Below are 13,449 nucleotides of genomic sequence, written 5' to 3' on the forward strand. Positions count from 1 at the left end.
TCTGGTTTTTGGCACCATGTAGAATTCTCCGTCACACTGAACCCAGCTGCAGTAGGCCTTGGAACAATGATCTGTGTACTGTCAATCTAACCACTAGACTGAACATTCCTTACCTTGGTGGCTTTTGCTAATCCTTACATCCTCAGTGTCTGGCACATAGTGGGTGCTTAACATAATTTTGGAATATTACATAATTCAATAACTCTGTAATTTACTTATTTATTCTGTTTACTGTCTGTTTCTCTCCTACCCAGAAGACATGGATTTTGTCTGTTTTGTTCACTTATGTATTTTAGGAGCCTAAGAGGGCCTGGTGCTAAGGATCCCTTGTAAACTATTGTGGAGAAATGGATCAAGGAGGGAGGTGACTCCAGTGAGAACCTAACATCCTGGCAGTCCAAGGATCTTGCTTTGGTATTGTGCCAAGACCTTAAAAAGTGCTGCCTGAGAATTTCTAGATAGAGAATGTCTCCAGGAAATTTGAATTTGTACTCCAGTGCTCTAAATGACGCCAGCCTGAGGCTCAGCCATGTTATAGATAAAAACTGGAGGAAAAGGCAGAGTTTGGCCACAGTCCAGCTTTTTGAGGTCAGCCACTTTATCTGTGGAATTCCCCACCCCCAGTTCATCCCTTGGCCATCCCTTTAAATTGGAAAATAAATCCCATTCCTGCTAAGGTGTTGGCTGATAAAGGCTTGAGCTATTGCCCCTTCAAGAGGAATTTGCATTTTAATAGAGCCTCGTCAAGCCCCAAAGGAATCAATATCTCTAACGGTGAAATTTCAAGCACCAGCAAACTGAGATGTTCCGGGCGAGACTCTCCAGTGTTTCGGGTCCAGCAGGCGACTCCTTCAGTTCCACAGTACAATTGTGAAAAAATGGCCTGGGGAATGACCTCCCATTGCCCTTTATTACTATGAACTTTGCCTTTTTAGCTTGATTCCTTCAGACTTCCTAACACTCCTGGGTCTCTTAATAGTGAACACATCCTTTTCAACACCAGCGGTCTTAAAGTTGTCACATCAACAGGGCCACAAAGCGAATTATGACAATCAGAACTTCCAAGTTTTCTTGGCATCTCAAAGAAGCTGACAATTTAAAACCTTATACTCTCTAAAGGGAGTAGGGACGATTTAATAGGCCCTTACTGACGCTGTTCATTTAAATTCGTTTTGTGCAATTTGTTTTAAGCCCAAACTTTTCATTTGCATCAGGAGCCCTGCAAACTAAAGGTGGGTAAGAGACGTCCGTTTGTGAACTGGGAATGTTTTAAATGCCGAGTCCTCCCGGGCCCAGTTCTCAGACGATGGCTTGGGAAATTGCGGAACTGCAGAAAAGCGGCATCGCGGATCTTGGAATTCCGCATTTGGTAGGCGCTGCTGCGCGCCACACCTGGGGCAGCGCGCTCGGAATTCACCTCCTCTCCTCTCCCCGACTGGCCGCGCGGTCTCCCCCTGCACCCCCCCGCCCCCGCCGCCGCGGAAAGCCCGGGTGCCGGGCTGGCCCCGGGCTCGGCCCGCGGCTCGGTCCCTGCGGCTCCGGCCGGCCCTCGGGGCCCGGCTCCCGCGGACTCAGGGTTCGGTCGCGGAGGCTGCTGCCCTCGACCTTGACGCGCCTGTGGTCCCCACTCCCGTCCCGCGCGGGAGGCGAGAGCGCCCAGGCCCGGCCGCGGGGACCGCACCTGCCCCCACCCGCTGCCGGCTCGCGCTCCGGCCGCCGTCCCGGCCAGGCGCGCGGCAGCGGGGCTCGCGCCCGGGGACGGCGGAGGCTCGCCCCCGGCACGCGGCGACGGCTCGCGCCCGCGCTCGGGCGAGAGAACGCGCGGGGCGGGCGGGAGAGGGCGCAGCGCGGCGCGGCCGGCGGGCGGGCGGCCCTGCGGAGCGGCGGCGGCGGCATGGGCGCGGGCACGGGCAGGGGCAGCGGGCGCCCGGCTCCCCGCCCGGCCCGGCCCGCTCCCGGAGCGCGGCCGCCGCAGCCCCCGCGGCCCGCGGGAAGGCCGTCCCCTCACCCGGCGCAACTTGCCTCGGACCCTCTGTGAGGAGAGGCGGCGGCGGCGGCGGCGCGCGCCGAGGCCGGGCGGCAGTGGGGCGAGGCGTGCGGGCGCCCGGCGCGATGCCTCGGGCCGGCGGTCCCCGCGCGCCGCGCCCCGCCGCGCTGCCCCGCAGCCTGTCCCGCCTGCGCGAGTGCCCGGGCCGCTCCCGCATCGTGCTGGCGCTCGGGGCCACGCAGATGGCGCTCGGATGCCTCATCGTGGCGGTGAGCTTCGCCGCGCTGGCGCTCACCACCTCGGCCCGCGTCCGCCACTCCTGTCCCTTCTGGGCTGGCTTCTCGGTGAGTGTCTTCGGCCGGGCAGGGGAGGTGTGCTCGGGGCCCCGAGGCTGTGGCCCGCCCGGGACGGCACCGAGGGCTCGAAGTTCGGGGCGCGAACACCCGGGGCCGAGCTGCTGCAGCGCGGGGTGCAGTTCAGAAAACTCCGGGCTGAATAACTCCGGGGACCTTACCGCTCTCGGAGCATGGCTTTCCCTTTCCTGGAGCGCTGATCCCCGAGTTACTTTTCTTGGAGGGAACCTAAGCCGGGCGCCCGCCCTCCTCCGGGTGAGGGTGGGCAGCGCGCGCGACCGGCCGCGGGGTCTCCACTGGGCCCTCGGGGACTCTGCGCTCTGGGGACCCGCGACTCGCGACGCGTCCCGGCCGGACTCGGTGCCGGACCCAGCAGCCAAGAGGCCCTGACAGAAGCGGGGAGGCGGGGTCCGAACCGGGTGCGGGGCTGCGACTCTGCGCGCGTCTCGCCTTCGCGGCGGCCGGAACTGGGGCCTGGGGCCTGGGGCCTGGGGCGGGGCGGGGGGGGGGAGGTGCGGCGCGCTGGGCGCGTCCCGTCCGGGTGTTGGTCAGTCCCGGCGCGGAGAACGGCTGGTCCCCCTGCGGCCATTCAGAGACTTGGCGTTGGGGATTTCGCGTTTCCCGCGTGCGTCTGGAACGCAGTGCTCTGGGGGCAGCGGGACTGTGCAGGCGACCCGAAGCCGGCGTCCGGGGGCGTGTTTTCTGAGCTTCAGACCTCCACGGTGCCCGATTTTCAGGCTGTTGACCCCCAAATTAGAGAAGCCAGTGACTAAGAATCCTCCACAGGAGAAAGCCACCAGGAGAGCTCTATTTTAAGGAAGTGATTGTCCGTCCCCAAGAGTTAATTGGGGGGGGGGCATTTTATAGCCTTTTGATGAAAGTTGTGTTTTCCTTACATTAGTAAAGAATGGACTTACGGAAATGGAAGAAATACACGCAGGGCATTTGTGAAGAGAAGCACTTGTTCTGAGAACTCTTGACATCTGTAACTACATTTGGTTTATGGTGCTGGAGTACATTTTATAGGCTTAAGCTGCACACTCATTATGTTTTAATTCATCTCCAGAAATCCAAACTAAGCCTTTGTAATGAACGTTTGCTGTTTGTTCTCGAATGTTGAAATTTAACAATTCTACCCAGCTTTGCTTTTTTCGTGTTGTTGCTCTTTTGTAATGGCCTCTGGTCTCCCAAGTTCACGCATGGTTTTTAAAATGGGATCTGAGTAAAACTGTGAGACACCCTGATCGATACAGGTGTGGTCCTTCATCCTAATGGGGGTATTAATTTTCAAAGCTTATTTCAGACCACAGTTGAGTCTTGGAGAGCTGATTAGGAACAACAGTATGTGTGGCCACAGCTCAGAGTGTTTAAATCAGAGAGAGGAGGTTGGAGGCAGGAACCGGGGAGCCATGATTCAAACGGACCACTAAATATAGTTTTCACACATCTGTTGCTCAGTTTTTAGCATTATTTAATATGCATTATTTTCATGTCGTCTGTTTTGTGGGCACTGATGTTTATGTCTGCTGCAACCAGCCTACAGGTGGCAGACTGGTAAATTAGCTTCACTTCCTGGCTCCTCCCTGAGCCTCCCTTTCTCCCACTTAGCCTTAGCTATGATTTTGGTACTCCCAAAGGGCAATGAAAAACAGCTGCCTTTTAAGAATAAAGCCAAAAGGGAAAACATTACCTGGACACGGTGGTAAAACTATTCATGTGAAAAATTCATACTCCAGTTTAGTCTAAAGAGGCAAGTAAGTATGTAAAACAATAATTCACTGTGCATTTCCGGTGTTATTCCTTTCAACGACTACAACCTATTCGTTTTAACTTCCCACAATTCAGAGTGGTTCTGCAATTGTGTCTATGTGCAGGCATTTCTCTGGGTTCTGGGGACAACAATGAACACAACAAACTCTGCCTACATTTTTGAGATTTTAAAGTAACCTCCACCCTCCATCTATCTCCTACCCTACCCCCTCACATCCACTTTCTCATTGCCTTGTTTTCTTTCTTCAAACTTAATCTGCTGCAAGCACCATTGAAATTCTTTTAATACAGTGTATTCCATTTTTCACGTATTGCTTCTGTCCTTTGTAGAAGTGGTGGTTGATTCTAGTTATGCTGGGACAGGTTTGCATGTTAGCATGGCTGTGAGTGGTTAACATTGGCCCCTTACCTTATGTATGCCTATCCCCTGAGACCTGGAAACTTCCCTGAAAGGGTATTTTTCATTTAAGAACAGTGACTGGGGTATCTGACTTTATACTGAAATCAGATTGTGGGGTTAGGGCCACACTCTGGTTCCTCTGCATCTTCTGTAATGAAATATGAGGGCTTTAGAAATCTCTAGATTTCTAGGCCTTCTCTATGCTTTGCACGTAATGAAGACTCACTGTAAAAATGAGTTGCCTCTATTTAAGAAAAAGTAATGCATCAGAAAAAGAGCTCACATTTTTTGAGCCCATACTGCATGCCAGACGTTAAAGCTTAGTGTCTTATATGGTGTGATAGCACATTTCGTCTGTGGCCCTTGGTGCTCACGCTCTTGTGCAGTTCCCTCCACTTGAATTTGGACCCGGCTTCTGACTTGCTTAGCCAGTAGAATCCTGATAACAGAGGCAGTCTCAATGCTGGGCCTGAGCCCTAAGAAATCTTGGCAGCCTCTGCTGAGCACACTGAGATGAAGGGCGATTAAATCACTTGCTGTATTTATTAGTCGAGGTTCTGCAGAGAAAGAACCAATAGCTTGCTCCTTCATTCACTTGAACTGGCTGACATGGAAGCCTAGAAAGCCCGTGATCTTGCCATCAGGAAAGCCGGTGGTATAATTCACTCTGGGTCCAAAGGGCCAACAACCAGGGGTCAGTGGTTTAATTCCTGGTGCAAGTCTGAACATCTGAGAACCAGGAGTGCTAGTATCTAAGGGCAGGAGAAGACGGATGTCCCAGCTGAGTCAGAGAATGTGAAATCACCCATCCTCTGTCTTTTTTGTTCTCTGCAGGCCCTCAAAGAATAGGATGATGCCTGCCCATCTTGGTGAGAACCATTAGTCAGTTGACTGATGCAAATGCTAATCTCTCCCACACACTCACAGAAACCTTTTACCAGCTATCTGGGCATCCTCTAGCCCAGTCATGTGGACACATAAAATTAACCATCACACCTGCTTAAGGTTACCCAGCTAAGAAGTGGCCACTGTTGGGTTTGAACTTAGTTGCTTTGAAGTTAGAGGCCGTACTTGCAGCCCTTATACTTAAACTGCGCACCTCACCCCCCCCTCCCCCGCCCCAGGCAGAGGCAGAGGGGATGGAATAAAAAAAGCACAGTAGTAAAGAGTCATAAAGGCCTCAAGGAGGTCACACCTGTTTCTTAGGAAAAACACAAAACATGCATGGAAAGGTGAAGATTCAAGAAAAATTTGGCGAGGCATCACATTCGGGATGGATATGTAAGGTTTAGGGAGTACCTTGGCAAAGGTGGAGAGAGGCAGCGGGGCAGTTGGTATATCAATCACCTGCAGACCACCTTCAAATGGCATTCCTGCCCTGGGTCCTTGCTACCCAGCGGGGAGTTGGGGGGTGGACTGACTCCCTCATAGATGAAGGTCCAGCCCATTTTGAGAGCTGGTGATCTGTAAGAAGAGTTTCTAAGACTCACGGAGCTAGGTCTTGAGTAGTTACCCTTTAGCAGGGAAGCTTCATTATGTTTCTTTGAAACTTTCGTAAGGCCCAGGACATCAGAGACAAATTCACAATGTGAATTATCCACATTACCAGTTACATAGTTGATAAAGACATAGTCATTGGGAGCCGACTGTGTAACTGTGTATGTATGTGTGTATGTATATTTTTTTTTTCTGTAAAAGCAACACTGTTGGATTTTTTCATAGCCCAAAGGCAGTATATATTTGTTGCAGTAACTGAAACAAAGAAAAAATGAGAGCAGTACCTCCTTCTATCCCAATTCTATACCCAGAGGTAACCTGTATTACCAGTGTTGGGTAATGTTCCATGCTTTTCTTTACAATCACAAAAGTGTGAAAATTTATGTATATGTGTGGAATATGTTTCTTTTCTTTTAAAAAGATTTACAAAAGGATTGTGCTGTACACCTTACTCTGTGACTTTTTAAGTCTAGTATATACTAAATATCCCCAGCCATAACCCATTATTATCATTATCCCCATTATTTGTAATGACTGTATTAGAGTCCATAGTATGAATTATCATAATTTGTTCCATTCTCCTCCTGTTGGAGATATTCTGGTTGTAGTAGATCTCCGTATCTACAAACATTGCTGCTTATCTAACCTTAGGGGCCAATCCTTGTTTTTGAATGCAAATTCCCCAAAGTGGAATTGCCACAGGGTATTCAAATTTAGAATTTTGTTGGACGTTGCCAGATTAACTTCCACAGAAGATTGTAGTCATTCCTAACCACAGGAGCATTTTATAAGTGTGCCCTTTGCCACCCTCTCCCCAGCACAGGATGTTACAAATACAGGATTTGTATTTACCCTATGGGAGAAAAAAGACATTTCCTGTTTTCATTTGATCTGCATTTCCATGGTTCCTTTATTATATGCAAGTATTTTCTTGCAATATCTTCACTTGTCATTTGGCTTAATTTTTGGCGTCTTTTGCCCTATAGAAAATTTAAGGACTTTTTATGTAGTCAGTTTCATTTGTTTTCTCTTTTACAGTTTCAGGGTTCTTTTCTCTGAGTTAAAGGGGTCGTCATTACAGAGGTCACACAGATACTTCTTTTCAACTTCCTTCTGATGTTTTCAGATTTTAACTCATCCAGAATTGCTTTTGCATATGGTATGAAAAAAAGGGCATAACTTTATTTGCTTTCAGACAAATATCCTATGTGGTTCTGTTTTGGGGCTCTATTCTGTTTTACTTTTTAAATTGTCTATTACAAAGTCAATGCAGCATCATTGTTTTGATTATAGTAACCGCATGTTTCACTCTGGTAAAGCATGAGCCTCCACACTCTTTGCTTTTTCAAAAGTGCCTTAGCTGTTATTCCATATGAACTTTAAAATATCTGTGTCCACTTATTCTTTACTTTAGGATGCCTTTATTTCATCTCTGTTCCTGAAGGGCATTTTCACTAGGTATAGAATTCTGGGTTGGCAATTCTTTCCTTTTAGGGTTTAAAAACATCCTAATTCCAACAACAATAATAATAAAAATATCCTAATCCCTTAAAAAAAAATCCCCATTCCTGCTGTCCTCCATGTTTCTGATAGAAATCCATGGTGATATAAATTGTCATTGCTAAGAAGGTGACAGACATTTTCTCCTGTCATTTCCATTCTGCCATTAAACTCATCCAGTGAGTTTTTATTTTACTTATTATCTTTTCACTTAAAAAAATTTCCCTTTGGTTCTTCTTCATATCTCCTATTTTTTCCCCCTTACTTTTGTGTAGTTTTCATTCATTTCCAAAATAGTGACCCTTACTCATTGGAGCATTTTTAGTATTGTTGCTTTAAAGTCTTTTTGTTTGAGAATTCCAAAATCTATCATTGTTTTCCCTTGGAAGTTGACATTTTTCCTGAATCTGTGCATGCTGAATAATTTTGGATTGTGTCCCAGACATATTGAATATTATGTTGTGAGTCTCTGGATATTGTTTGAACCCTAAGGAGACTGTTGATGGTTTTGTTTTTAGCAGACTCTCTTTCCTCCTGAGTTTAGACCACAAGTTGTGACTAGCTTACTGTGGGTTGTGGTTCTAACGTCAGTTCATTTTTCAAAATCTCTGCAGTCCTATTCATATCTGTCCTGCACATGTGCCACTCAGTGGCCAATCTGGTGATTAGATGGTGATCTGTCCTGTAGATCCGTTCCCAAAGTTTGTGTTTTCTGTTTAAGGTAGTATGTACACATGCATACCTTGCAGGTGAGCCCATGAGTTCATAAACAAACTTCAGGGATCTCTTTCCCTGGCTCCTTCCTCTCTGTGGTATGGGTGTCTTCTATGTTCCTGGGGCTTTCCTTATCCAGTCCTCCAAGGAAGCTACGGCTTTACCTCGCTTTGCTGCATAATTCCTGTGCCTGCATTTGGCTAGGGGACATACAGTAGGAGGACAGATGGAGAATCAGCAACAAGGCTTTTCCCTGTCTTCTTGGGACCAAGCTCCCACACTCAGAGAGGAAGATTCTTCTGTGCCTTGCCTGTTCTTGCTGCTGCTATGGTATTGTGTGGGGGCGGGGGTGTGAGAGAAAGAAGAAAGAGAAATCCAAAAGAGAAGACAATGGCTATTGCCTTACTCTTTTATGGCATTGGGAGGCATATTTCCAAATCCTTGAGCCAGAACTAGAGGGCTTCCAGGCTCTCTGGTTGCATGAGTGTTCAATTTTGGGTTTCAGGCTGTGCTGAGCTTTGGCTAGGGGGTACTGAAGAGGGAAAAATGATAAAGTACTGCCAATTTGGTGGTACTTTGAATTGTATTGTTCTTCCCTAGTCCACCTGGTACTTTATTTTTCACAGTTTTCAAGCTGTTTATTCTATGCATTCTGTTAGGTCTTACAGGTGTAATCAGTGGGAGACACAGGGTAATGTGTGCTTGCTGACTCACCTGGAATGAGAATCTCAGTGTTTTTAATATACTTACTACTTGAACCAAACATCCTATATTCAGATAAGTGTCCTTTTTAAAAGTCCGCAGACACACAGTTTTCCATTTGCAATAACTGGTAATATTGAACCCAGGAGGAGTTTACTAAATAATGAGCTTCAGAAAACAATATGATGACTGTCAAAGATTTTCATAAATCATAGGGATGAACGTTGACTATATTTAACTGGAGAACTAAAACATGACAGGGCACCTGGGTGGCTTTAGTCGGTTAAGTGTCTGACTCTCGGTTTCTGCTCAGGTCACGATCTCACAGTTTTGAGTTCTAGCCCTGCTTCTGGCTCTGCGCTGACAGTGCAGAGCCTGCTTGGGATTCTCTCTCTCTCCCTCTCTCTCTGCCCCTCCCCTGCTCACACTGTCTTTGTCTCTCTCAAAAATTAATAAATAAATTTAAATTAAAAAAAAACCCTAAAACATGACAATAGGGGAGCAAATCAGTGCATAAGTGTTACGTGCTTTGATTATCTAGAATTGTGCAGTTAAAAAAAAATAAATGGTAGGAGATGAGGGGAAAGTAAAGAGAAAGTAGCATACACCTTGTCACATTAGCTAAATTAACTAGGAGTAGAAAATGTCTCTTGAGGCCAACGAAGCAAGTAGGAGAAAGTTAAATTTATTTAAGACTATAAAGATTAGCACCAAATTAATACTAGAGACTCAAGCTGATGTTCTGAGAAGAGTGAGGGAGGAAGAAGCATCTCCTGGCTACTTGCATTATTACTTGTAGCAGTGAGGTCATAATATTAAAAGAAGAGATTACTGAGGGGGTTATACAAGGTACTAATATAAAAGCAATAACTAGAACCCACATCCTTCTTGCATACCTAAAGAAATGCAGAGAGAGATAGAGAAAGCAAGCAGAAACTGCAAGCCCACATGCCTAAAGACTTTGTGTATGCGTGTAGGTGTTTTAAATGTAAGGTTAAAAAAAATCTGCCAAAGCTGATGCCAAATATATAGACTGTATTAATATATGTAAATGGGCTTAATTAACCTAGTTAAAAAACCTTTTCAGGTGACTAACAAAGCAAGATCCAGAGATAGACCTAAAAAAAAAAAAAAGCTGGAAAGGCTAAAAATAAAACAAAAAACTGGGAAAGATACACCAGGCAATTTCAAATAAAGAGAGGGCAAGTGGACAGACAAGGTGCAGTTCATCTATTCTTGCTTACTCATGATACAAGATAATGCCATTTTCATATTTTTATTCTCCTGATGAACATTTGACAGTACTTATTGCTCCTTTATAGAGAAATGGTTTATTTCTTTTATTTAGAAATTTGCTTATTCTGTTTATTTTATTTACTTATTTTCTTAAGCTCATTGTTTTTAAGTTTATTTATTTGGAGAGAGAGTGTGCACATACGTGTGCATGAGCACAAGTAGGGGAGGGGCAGAGAGAGAGAGGCAGAGAGAGAATCCCAAGCAGGGGTGTGAACCCATGAACCATGAGATCATGACTTGAGCTGAAATCAAGAGCCGGATGCTTAACCAACTGAACCCCCCAGATGCCCTTTTTTTTTAAAGAGACAGAGCATGAGCAAGGAGAGGGGCAGAGGGAGAGGGAGAGAGAGAATCCCAAACAGGCTCCGTGCTCACTCAGCAAGGAGCCCAATGTGGGGCTTGATCCCACAACCGTAGAATAGGACCTGAGCTGAAATTAAGAGTTGGATGCTCAACCAGCTGAGGTAGCCAGGCGCCCTTTACCTATTCTATTAAAAAAAATTTTTTTAATGTTTATTTTTGAGAGAGACAGAGTGTGAGCAGGAATGGGCAGAGAGAGAGGGAGACACAGAATCCCAGCAGGCTCCAGGCTCTTAGCTGTCAACACAGAACCCAACGCAGGGCTCAAACTCATGAACTGTGAGATCATGACCTGAGCTGAAGTCAGACTCTTAACCAACTGAGCCACCCAGGTGTCCCATTACTTATTCTATTTTTAAGTAACTTTGGGCTTTCTATACCTACATTCATGTCACCTATAAATAATTTTATTTTTTCATGTCCAGTATTTCTCATATTTCAAGATTTGTTTTCTACTGCTTATTTCTTTTAGTTATTGCATTGATCGAAACCTCAATAATTTCAAAGGATAGTTTGAAAGGAAACACTGATGTCTTGTTTTTCATTTTAGCAGGAATGGCTTTCATTTCATTGCTTTAAGCCGATGTTTGATTTTATTTCTTAGTAACTAGGTAAGTTTGAATACTTAAATTTTGCTACAATTTCAAACTTGTGGAGAAGTTCTAAGAAAAGCCCTAAGACTCCTTAATCTAGGGTATGTTAATAATTCACCAATTATTAACATTTTTTTTTGCCTCATTAGCTTTATCATTTGCAGATGCCCAAACGTCTGATTGACCAACGGATCCGTCAGTAATGCATCTATCTACATATTTTTTCTAAACCACTTGCAGGTACATTGCAGACCTCATGCCTCCTTTCCCCTAAATACTTCAGTCTTTCCTTGTAAGGGCATAATGTACACATGGGGCACTAATGAAAGTCAGGAAATGAACAGTGACACAACAGTCCATATTCAAGTTTTGCCAATGTCCCCAAAGTGTTCCTTATAAATATTTCTCCTGCCTGCTCTCTAGTCTAGCATTCACACTAGGAGTTTAAAATTCATACGTAGGTAGTTAATTTTTCAGGTATTTTCAGTTGTGTATTTATATAATCCCTCGGTTTTTCTCCTTCAGTAATCGATAAACTGAAGTACGTTGATAGATATCCTAACATTGAATTATCCTTGGATTTCTGAAATAACCCTTATCACTTATTCTCTTAACATAGTATTAGAATTCATGTGCTAATGTATTAAGATGTTTGCTTCTATGATTACATACAAAGGTGGGCTGGAGTTTGTGTGTCCATGCATGTTCACTGGCACACACTATCTTTATTAAGTTTTGTTAAGTTGTGCTGGCTTTGTAAAATAAATTGTTGAGTTTTCCATATTTGTCTGTGGATTAGCATGGGAAAGAGCTGTTCTTTGTAAAGTTAGCTCATCTGTAAAGCCTATTGCCTATTTTAAGTGCTAGATTAATAACCATTAATTGTCTTACATATTGGTCTGTTCAAGTTGTCATCTCAGCAAATTTTGGCTTTTGGTTTTATGTATTTTTTTCTACTTGAAAATTGTCACTTGCTGTCTATTATAATCATTTCTAGTTCAGTAAGTTCCACTTTTTATCCTTATTACATTCCTCATCTATTTTGTTTTATTTTCTTAGTTTTGTATATTTTTAAGTTGCATATTTGACATATTCATTCTTGTTTAAATAATAAAAGCAATTATTTACCATTTTATTCTGTGTATAGGTATATTTGTCGCACACAGATTTTTTTTCATTTTTTTAATGTTTATTTATTTATTTTGAGAGAGACAGCACAAGTTGGGGAGGGGCAGAGAGAGAGACAGAGAGAGAGAGTGTGTGTGTGAGAATCCCAAGCAGGCTCTCCACTGTCAGTGCAGAACCCCGCATGGAGTTTGATCTCACGAACTGTGAGATCATGACCTGAGCCAAAATCAAGAGTCGGATGCTTAACTGACTGAGCCTGTGAGGTGGCTCACAGATTTCAGTAAAGTGTTCTTCCACTTATATTCATTTTTAGAAGTTTATAATTTTAGTCTTGATTTTTATTTTGATTCTGGGGTTCTGTAAAATAATTTTTCTTAATTAGCAGATAGTCTTTTTTGAGAGGTGGAGGTTGGGTGTTATTGTTGTGTTACTGATTTCTTGTTTTACTTAATGATAGTCAATGCAGCTTGCCAAGTTTCTTTTTGTTATTTAGTAGTTTTTAAAATCATCAGTACATTGTTACTTTTTCAAAGTTAAATATTTTACTTTTTTTTTTGTCTGTGTGATTTGTCACATTGTTTGACAGGTGTGTCAAAGTCATCCCGTTTTGTTTTGAATTCTTGTATTTCTATGACTTTGCTTTATGTTATTTATTTATTTATTTAAAATGTTTATTTATTTTTGAGAGACAGCATGTGTGCATGCCCACATGCACATGAGTGGGGGAGTGGAGGGGGGTGGGGAGAGAAAGAGGATCTTCACTGACAGCAGCAAGCCCAGTGTGGGGCTTGAACTCACAAACCACAAGATCATGACCTGAGCTGAAGTCAGACGCTCAACTGACTGAGTCACCCAGATGCCCGCATTGCTTTATTTATTTATTTTTACCTTGATGTTGTTTTGTGTGTGTTTATGACTATGCCTTATTTATTTATTTATTTAATATTAAATTATTCTCAAATTGGTTTCCATACAACACCCAGTGCTCATCCCAAAAGGTGCCCTCCTCAATACCCATCACCCACCCTCCCCTCCCTCCCACCCCCCATCAACCCTCAGTTTGTTCTCGGTTTTTAAGAGTCTCTTATGCTTTGGCTCTCTCCCTCTCTAACCTCTTTTTTTTCTTCCCCTCCCCCATGGACTTCTGTT

General features: G+C 44.6%; 1 protein-coding gene across 3 annotated transcripts in view; it reads left to right on the forward strand.

Moving 5' to 3' along the window:
- The first annotated feature begins 2,059 nt into the window (after nt 1-2,059).
- ENTREP2 (endosomal transmembrane epsin interactor 2) overlaps nt 2,060-13,449 on the forward strand; it is a 453,892-nt gene continuing 442,502 nt past the window's right edge. The window contains exon 1 of one of the 3 annotated variants that reach the window (XM_053223651.1): nt 2,060-2,331. In XM_053223651.1, coding sequence (XP_053079626.1) covers nt 2,113-2,331 — 219 coding nt within the window. In that variant the 5' untranslated portion in view covers nt 2,060-2,112. The remainder of the gene's footprint in view (nt 2,332-13,449) is intronic. The other 2 variants (XM_053223649.1, XM_027067908.2) reach the window with 2 other exon arrangements.

Source organism: Acinonyx jubatus, chromosome B3 (assembly GCF_027475565.1).
Source record: "Acinonyx jubatus isolate Ajub_Pintada_27869175 chromosome B3, VMU_Ajub_asm_v1.0, whole genome shotgun sequence".
Taxonomy (NCBI): domain Eukaryota; kingdom Metazoa; phylum Chordata; class Mammalia; order Carnivora; family Felidae; genus Acinonyx; species Acinonyx jubatus.